This window comes from Lycium barbarum, chromosome 4 (genome assembly GCF_019175385.1).
Source record: "Lycium barbarum isolate Lr01 chromosome 4, ASM1917538v2, whole genome shotgun sequence".
NCBI lineage: Eukaryota > Viridiplantae > Streptophyta > Magnoliopsida > Solanales > Solanaceae > Lycium > Lycium barbarum.
The window spans coordinates 9,006,549-9,016,519 of record NC_083340.1 but is presented as its reverse complement, the minus strand read 5'-3'; the positions used below and the strand labels follow the sequence as shown (position 1 = coordinate 9,016,519).

The window sequence follows — 9,971 nt, the reverse complement described above, 5'->3', positions numbered from 1 at the left end:
GGAATCGCTAGTAATCGTCGGTCAGTCATACGGCGGTGAATTCGTTCCCGGGCCTTGTACACACCGCCCTGTTCAGGGTTCCAAACTCAACGATGGCAACTAAACACGAGGGTTGCGCTGGTTGCGGGAGATCAAAATAGATTGTGTAAAATTGGTCAAATAATAGGTTCATCTGATCCAATCAGTATCCCTTCTTTTTTAAAATTGACTTCTTTTTTTAATATAAAATTAATGTATTTCCTTCGACTGTTAACTTATATTTTCCAAACTTACATACTTTTGAGTCCTATTTTTCAAATTGTATGTTTGGGTTTGGATTGCATTTTGATCCATTAGGTTACTCTATTTAATTTGTTTTGACTTGATAGATTAGTGGTCGTTTCAAGATCAATTACGGAATGATATGTGTATTTTTTCTTTAAAAAATTGGAGTAATAATTTATTAACATCAAAATTAGCAGGTATATATTTGACAAGTCTTTTTAGTTTATATTTGATTGATGTCCAATTTCATGTATTTCTATATTAATTTCTTTTTAAACTGCAGGATTTAAGTTTATTTATCAGAGCTTTCATCATATTTTTCGGAGCTGCACATTGAAGAGCTCTTCTCAAGAAGTATTGTGAAATGTGTAAAAATAATTGAAATTGTCAGTTCGAATAAATCTCATGCATATGTTTTTCCATGAATTTTATTTTTATATGATATTTCATAAAGATTACTTATTATTTGTAATTTGTGATTTTATTCTTATTGGAGATTATTTTTATCCATAATATAAGGGGAGTTTCTTTGTACTTACTTTTTGAAATTTGTGTAGAGTGGGGTTGGGTTATATGGAAGACTCCTACCGATACTTTTTTTTTTTCCTTTCGTTTTCGTTGTTTTCCTTTACTTCCCCTTTTTATATGTTTTAAACAAGGAGAATTTTAAAACACTTAAATTTTATTTCTCTAATGAAAGAAAAAAAGTACTTACCATCTACATATATTAAATACAAAAACAAAAATCACGTTTTAAAATTTTGTTGAACCTTTTTTTGAATTTTTTGCTTTGCTTACATGGTTTTTAAGAAAATGATTTTCACCTATTAAGGTTATACGAAAATCAAGTATCTCTAAAAGACTAAAAACTCTTAGGGATAAATATTAGAGAAATGAAAATTAATTGTCAGTAATAAAATAGGTCAAACTTTGAAAGATTATATATTTTGATATGAATTCTAAAAAGAACTTTTATGACATTTAAATGAATATTTATTAAATTGAATTTGCCTCGAAGTGTGCATGATTTCACTAGTTGATTCCTAAAGAGAATTTGTATAGATTGTGCAACGGAATCGTTATAACCTCTTTAATATTATGAGAATGTAGATTTTATTGTTCTAAAAGTTACATTATTTCTATATCAAAGTTAACCGTATGATAAGAAGTTTATAAAATATCTTATAATCTTACACGAAAGTTATCACATAGCTACAAGCAAATCAAAATCTTGACGTCAACTCTCTTGTAGATTTTATTGTCCTAAAAGTTACATTATTCCTTTATTTGTGTTTACCACTCCTCGAGTCTCTTCTTGCATAACTAGATAGCACATCACAAATCAAACACACAGTAAGATACCCTTGTTGATTCCAAACCTTATCTAATCTTCTCTAAGTTTCCCTTATTTTCTTCATCCCACTCCCGGCACATTGTTTTGTTGGAATGGTAGCCTCCATTTTATAATGGGAAAAGGGTCTGATTTACCCCTCTACTATTCGAAATAGTCCACATTTACCCCCGTTATACTTTCGGCACAAATTTGCCCCTACCGTTACCAATAATAATTACCAACTAATGTAAACTTATCACAAACACAAATTCACGAGAATTCAATAGTTTTTTTTTATCAAACTTATATTTTTAATTAAAAAAAATCATTGAATAACTAACTTTTTCATCGAGAGACCAATTATTATTGTATGTCATATGAATTTGATGTAACTATAAGAACTCACAAATTCTAAATTCTGAATATGGTATGGGATAAATAGTTAATGCTTCCAGGTCATGAATTATGTAGACGTAATTCTTATATATGTGTTATTAGGACAACAACATACCCAGTAAAATCTCACCAAGTGGGTTTGGGGAAACTGTGTTATTAGGACAAAGAGTCAAAAGTCAGCGTGAGCATCAAAGAATAAAGCGGCTAACATCTTTACTTTGGTGTGAGAACTTCAGAAAGCACGCCAAAATCGAACTTAAGAGACTAGAAGAGCAGTGTTGTCCGTCGACATGCTTCCTTGTTCACAAAGGGTAATTTTTGGTATTCTGTAATTTAACGCTTTAAGAATATTGTACCATCTTGCTGCATGAATGTCATTTTCCCACAGCTAACTAAGAAAACGGGAATTTGGCACAGTGTATCAACAGAGAAATACAATTGGCATAGAATAATCATGTTTCAAAATATTGGTATGGAATGGCCTATTCACACATTTTAGGCTATTTTTCTTTGTACCCCACAACCCATAAATCATGCCATTAATATAGCTTCACATACAGTTTGAATTTCATTTTCTGTCCAACCAAATTTCCCCTCTTTTATTTCATCTCCTAAAATATTTCAATTAACAATTGTTTTTTTTTTTCTGTATCTGAAACCCTTTGCCTTGTAAACTTATATCACCTCCGTATAAAAAAATAAAAATACATCTAGTGTATTCATATAATGTATACATCTTCTATAACAGCTATTGATCATTTGTATACATCTATTGTATTCATATAATGTATATGAATATTTATATACATTTACTATAGTAACATACCGTGTCAATGTGGCTATACACATGTTGATTTGTATACATAGACTGGTGTCGAAATATTTCATAAGTTTCAAATTCTATGTATGCAATACATAAATATTAATTTATTTATTTTTAGATACATGGTGTTTTTTTAAAAATTATTAATGTGTGTTTGATGTATATCAAATATGAAATTTGATTTGGTATACACATAATGTGTATAAAACCTGTTTGTTGATCATTTGTATACACCTATTGTATTCATATAATGTATATCAAGTTAAAGAAGGGATAAAAAAAAAATCATCCCTATTATATAGTTATGTTAATAGGGATAAGAAAATAGTCATCCCTATTATTTAGCTGCCGCTTACTTAGTTGGTTAAGTTGAGCTCATTTTTTTAGGCCTATAATTTGCTAAAACTTTTTAGGTTAAAAGATGTCAATAATATGTAAGAGTCGTACCAAGTATAACGGGGGTAAATTTGTGCCGAAAGTATAACGGGGGGTAAATGTGGACTATTTCCAATAGTATAGGGGTAAATCAGGCCCTTTTCCCTTAAAAAAAATATTACAATTGCCACGGTGGACTGGTGTTAAAAACAGGGGCAAATATTGCTACTTAGGTAAGGGTAGGAGCAAATTTGTGCCGAAAGTATAACGGGGGGTAAATGTGGACTATTTTGAATAGTAGAGGGGTAAATCAGGCCCTTTTCCCTTTTATAATTATATCAAACATTATTCTTTTTTGTCACTAGAAACATTCAAATGGCGAAATACATTGCTTATGAAAGTCTTCAAAAATATAACAATCAGTAAGACTAACAAATAAAAGTAGAACAAGAAAATTAATTATTATAAGAAGAAAAAACATTTCAAACAAGTATCAACTTCAAGAGCAAGAAAAGTTGAAGGACAAATTTTATATCCTATATATTCATTTAAAGGACAATTGTTAAATTGGGCTCAGTACTAGTTCATGAGTTTGTGGAGGGTTTAGTTGAGCACCGGAAAAGTTGCAAAAAACAACCAATCTAAAAAACAACTACTTTAACTCTAAATTAGATTAGCGTTAATTTAATTACTTTATTTGCACATTTCTCTCACTAGAATATCTCTTCTAAATATTTTCGTAATTATTACTCTTTTCCTCCAGTTTTTTGTAGATCAATAGTGAAGTATCTGGTAGTGTTATTCGGCGGCTTTTATGGGATTTCTTTAATTACTTTTATTTTATGTGATTTTTTGTTCCAAATGTGACGATCTTTACTCTTTAGGTAGTTTATCTACAGCATAGCCATAGTTACAGTTTAGCCTAAATTTTGATTATTAGGAAATCAATTAAGTTTATTTGATTGAGGTCTTTAGCAATGAAATTAACCCAAGTTAGTTATGAATTTTTTTGATGTGAGGTTTGAAACAACCACAAATAAATAATGTTAAGCAAAACAAGGAGAAAATAGTCAAAAGTCCTCTCAACGTATACTCGGATTAATTATGACGCATCCAACCTTTGCGGACGACTTATTACCCCTGGCCTTATTTTTTTTGTAGTTTTGTACCCTTTTTCGGCTGACGTGACATAAAAAAAATTAGATGGCCAGTTGCACAAGGGAGAGTGTTGCATACTCTCCGCCACATCGGCGCCACGTCAGTGCCAGTTGGAACTTTCTAAATTTTAATTTTATATTCTTTTCCCTTCTTTTTTTCATTTGATTTTTCTTTTATTAATTATATTTACACTAATTAATCATTAAACCCTCCATTAATTTTATCTTCTTCATCACTAAACCCTCATTCTTCTTCTTCATTTCAAGAAATCAATCAACCCATTTTCTTCCTCCATTAACACACACATTCAATTTCATCATCAATCATAAATATCTTTTCAAGAAATCAACCAACTCATATTCTTTCTCCATTAACACACACACATTCAACCCATTTTCTTGTTTAATTAACACACACATTCAATTTGATCATCAATCGTACATATCTTTTCAAGAAATCAACCAACCCATTTTCTTCCTCCATTTTCACACACATTCAATTTCATCATGAATCGTACATATCTTTTTCAATAAATCAACCAACTCATTTTCTTCCTTTATTGACACACACACATTCAACCCATTTTCTTCCTCCACAGAATTATTCGACAAGACCCGAACCGAAGCTTTGACCGGAACTCGAACGGAAACTCAAATCGAAACCCAAACAGATCTGAAACGACTGGACCTCGACTCAAACTAAGACACAGATGAAACCTCGCGATTTTAATCCGAGAACATTAAACTCCCTTTGTTTAGATTTGTTTGTTGGGTGTTTTCATGGTGATTTTCAGTGATGGTTTAGGGTAGTGAAATGGGTATTGCGCACTGGTTTTCTTTTTACTAGGGGGTTTTTCGGTGATTTAAAGGTCGGGAAATGGTAGTTTGGTCGTTGGTTTCGCTATTGTTGTGACGTGAAGAAAAAGAAAAGGGGCGTGGTCAGATCAGTTGGTTTTTTAAAGTCGGGGAGCGGGGATGGGTTGATGGTTGTTAAGAATGGATGGAGAAGATGCGAAAGTGAGTGGTGATAGTGAAGGATTTTTTCCAGCAGGAGGTGCAATCGGAGAAAAAGGGAGAAGATGATCCTTTTTTTTTTTTTTCAGTCCGTATTTCTCCATCTCTATTTCTCTTTGTTTTTGTGTCACTGTTTGTGAAAAAAATTCCAACGTGGCACTGACGTGGGGAGAGTGTTGCTTTTTGTGTCACGTCAGTTAAAAAAAATATAAAAATATAAAAAAAATAAGGTCAGAAGGTAATAGGTCGGCCGTAAAGATTGGGTGCGTCATAATTAATCCGGGTATACGTTGAGGGGGGATTTGACTATTTTCTCGCAAAACAAGTATGATGATGGAAATAATGAGATAAAAAAGGATAAGAAGTTTATTCAAATTTCAAATGATGGAATTGAACATCTGCGAAAACCAAAATCGAATGCATATAAACAGTAAGCCGATTGTAATGAGAGTAAAAACAAGTAGAAGTGTATTGCTCAGAGTTTTTCGATCAGGTATAAATCAGAGATTGAGGAGGTAAATATAAGTTTGACCTAGATAACTAACTCCCTTAACTGTAAGCACGTCGAAACCATTGTTACATGAGGATTGTGAATTATGAAAATGAGATATGTCATGATTCCTCGAATATCGGGCTGTAAGGTTATCCCCAACTGTCGAACTCTGGGCGCATAGGCTGACCATCTGATCCTCTACGCGAGTTGTGTGTCCAGCATGAAAGCCGAAGTTAGAAAGATCGAGAGCTCCTCCGCATATCACTTCAGTTTTCCAGGCAGTCTCTGGCCCCTATGGAACTTACCCTGCATATTTTATTGAAGCGCAATAAAAAATATTGCTCTGTTTAGAAGATGATAATAAGTTTTCTTTGATATGTCTTGTGAATTTTAGCCTTTTCAAATATTGTTACCACTAGTTAGCTCGTTGATCGTGTAGCCTTTCGTTTGGTAGCCGTATTTTTGCTTTGATCCTTTTATTGAATTCTTCTTTCTTTGCATCCTGCTTCGTTGAGCATTATAGGTTAGTGTGTGATATAATTGATAAATTTTTTAACACATTGTTTTCATGTCTTTCAAAAAATTTTGAATTATTAATTTTTGTGACTTATAGAAATTTATGTAGTTTCTAAATATTTAAAATCTTGTTTTAAAAACTTGATATTTATGGGCCTGAATTCATGCTGAAAATTTGATACTCGTTTCGTTCCGAAAAGATTGTCTTAGTTACTATTTGGACAGTCAAAGGATATTTTTTTTACAATAATTTTTTCAAGTACTTTCTAAATATTTTGCATCGTTAACTGTCGTGAGTTATAGTACTCCATCCCTCCCAATTTATATGAAGGTGTTTGACTTGACACAGAGTTTATAAAGAAAGAAAGAATGACTTTTGAAATTTGTGGTCTAAAATGAGCTATAGATATTTCTGTATATGTAAATTATTTCATTAAGAGTAAAATGTGTATTATAAAGTTAAATTGTTACCAAATATAGAAATATGTCATTCTTTTTGGGACTGACTAAAAAAGAAAGAGCGTCATATAAATTGGGACGGCATGATTACTTTTTATCCAGTTTCTAAATATGTAATTTTTATTTTAAAATATTTAAAAATTCTTTATCCGAATTCACAATATTAATTAGTTTGAACCTAGTATTTTTATAATCCGAATCAGAACAATCTTCTTGGAGGGAGTAGTTTATTCACAGATGAGGACTGAAGTGGGACGGAAAAAAAAAGACCAAAAAGGATTTTGTTACACCCTCAACCCTCCCTCCCCCCACGCCCACTCGGTTAGACTATTTATTAGATTGCGTGTTTCTCTTCTTGTTTGGCAAAACAGAATTTAGTCAAGGAAAAAGAACGCTCCCAATCCTACTCAACATAGGCAAACTCCATATAAACTCTACATTATTTAACCGCTATATCTCTTTCCAATATCACAAAATTACACCAAAATCCCAATTCAAGAATCTCACCAGTCACCATACGCTTAATTAATTTACTCTCTTCTCACAAATCACCATGGCTGAAATCTCAAGAACCCAAACTCAAACCTTATTCTGCACTGTCCCATTCTACGAAGACCAAATCAAAGTAACAGTTACAAAAACAGCTTCCATAGTTGATCAATGGATCGGTCAAACAATCCACATTCACCGTAAAAGACTCCACAAACTCCTTATTGGTTTAGACATTGAGTGGTTAGCGGCGCGTACTAACCACGACAACCAAAACCCCGTTGCGCTTCTCCAGCTTTGCGTTGGTCGTCGTTGCCTTTTATTCCAACTCCTCCATGCAGACTACATACCGAACTCTCTTTATGCTTTTCTTGGAAACCCTAATTTTACGTACGTAGGTGTTGGCGTGCATGGCGATGTTTTGAAGTTGTTTAATGATTACAGGTTGGTTGTAGCGAACCCGGTTGATTTGAACAGGTTAGCAGTTGTTGTTAGGGAAGTTGAGGAGTATGGGAGGATAGGGTTGAAGAGAATGGGGTTTGAAGTTCTTGGTAAAGTTATGGAGAAGCGTTTTAGTGTTACTATGAGTCAATGGGATGCTGAAGATTTGGTGTATGAACAAGTTGAATATGCTTGTATTGATGCTTTTGTGTCTTTTGAAATTGGGATGAATTTGTTTTCTGAGATGTTGAACACAGTGGAGTATTGATTGTTTGGTATCTTGTACAGCTATTGATTAATTCCAATGAATGTGTATAAAATTGTGTTCTAATTTCTCCTTTAAAGAATTTTTGATTTGTGGCTTTTTTGACAATACATGGAATCTGTATAATTTGTGCAGATTTTCTGAGGCGCTATAACATATCTATTGTGTAAACTATGAGGATGCTAGTCTTACTATTCTAAAAGTTACTCCATATGTTATATCGTCAATCAAACATAATATAAATTTAATCTCAAACTTAATTGTGTATATCCCACCTTATCCCATCAAACATGAATTATAATGTCGGGATAATTTAGTCCACGAAACGATAACAATGCTAGTTGCAATTAGGAGTGTTCACGGAAAATTGGAAAATTGAATCAAACCGAAGAAAAAAAGGCCTAGATGGTTTGATTATTCCGTCATTGCCTTTTATTCCAACTCCTTCACTCAGATTACATCCCGCATTATAACCTCTCTACTGTGTACATTATGAGGATCTTATGGTTCTAAAAGTTGCTACATTATTTCTCCAAAAGTTATCTTTATGATATAAAAAGTTTATAGAATGTTGTGACAGAGTTTGGTAGATGCATTGATGTGCTTTGAAGTACAGCCTCAACATGCTGCACATTGGATGTACGACTAGCTAACAGCTGCAGCTACTATGATCTAGTTGGTAAACTAATGGTATTTGTACTGCAGTTAGTTAGGTGATTAATTGCCATTGTTAGTTAGAGTTAGCACTCAGTTAGCAGTCAGTTAGTCAGTTCAATGTAGGTTAAGTAAGTCGATTAGTGAGGTGAGCTAGCATAGTGTGTATGTTCTTTAGCTTGTACATTGTTCCATTTTATGCAAGATAGTTTCCCCAAAAGTGTAGCACTTCTCTTCTTCTCTGCTGCATTCTTTTTTCTTCTCAGAATTCAAATCTTGCATCTCATTCTAATAGTTGCCGGGATTCAGCAACTCTACATGATATCAGAGTTTCGCGAGTACAGATCGGGGGGAATTACTTTAGAATATAGTGAAGAATTCAAGAAACTTGTAGCTTGATCTATAAACTGTGAATTCGATTTGCATGGAACCTCAGGAGCTTCAATGTAGAGTCCAATAGCAACAGTGGCGACTAAGAATGTAGATCATCATTATCCTTTGTACCTGTATATATCCATCAGACGCACCAGGATCATTCTCTGTTGGAATTATGTTGGCAGGATCGGACATTTACACTTTATGGTAGGGGTGCTTATCGGGTGATTTGGTTCGGTCTTGAATGTTATTAGTTATCAATTTGTAGATATGCTAAATCATTACAGTACTATTAAGATATCCGTTATTGGTTTATCAATTATTGGTCGTTAACGGTTCGATTGCTACAAGTGAGATATTAAATGACACAAACTTCAAAACTTCAAATTCATTTTATCAAATATGTTATCAGAGGAAAATGTCACTGCCCCTGCAATTTGGCATTGGCTTAACTAATAAGGAACTTTTGGTTCCTCTATCTTTTCTTCTCCAAATATTTATACCACGCAAGGCTCAAACAAATGCACACATTTCATGTTCCTAATAGCGGCTCATGCAGTCAACTTATGCCAGCCCACTCAAATGCTAAAGTACAAAAACAGAGAAGAGGCAAAGCTAAATATAAGCTGACAAGTAACAGCTGAACAAGTGAAAATTGTAATTTAATATTATTATCGGGTTATCGTTTCATCCAGAAAAAAATTTAAAACCGTTACAGAACTGATAACCTTATAAAAAAATCTAAATTCTTACGGAATCGCTATTGGTTTTGAACAACCCTACCTTATGGAGCATAGCTATGAAACTAGCCTTGCTAGGGAAGAACAGATTGGGATTCATGGAAGGATTTGAGAAGATAGATGATTATACAGGAGATTTGGTGCGCCTCTGGAGTCGTTACAATGCAATCGTGGCCT

The 9,971-nt window shown here is 33.2% G+C and overlaps 1 protein-coding gene across 1 annotated transcript; it reads left to right on the top strand.

Moving 5' to 3' along the window:
* Positions 1 to 7,383: 7,383 nt before the first annotated feature.
* LOC132637127 (3'-5' exonuclease-like) lies at positions 7,384 to 8,028 on the top strand. The gene has a single exon (XM_060354269.1). It carries the CDS (start codon positions 7,384 to 7,386, stop codon positions 8,026 to 8,028), a length of 645 nt encoding a protein of 214 aa, XP_060210252.1.
* Positions 8,029 to 9,971: the final 1,943 nt, after the last annotated feature.

Excerpts from the sequence above, each read along its gene's own strand:
- LOC132637127 (XM_060354269.1), top strand. The coding sequence starts at position 7,384 with ATGGCTGAAATCTCAAGAACCCAAACTCAAACCTTATTCTGCACTGTC.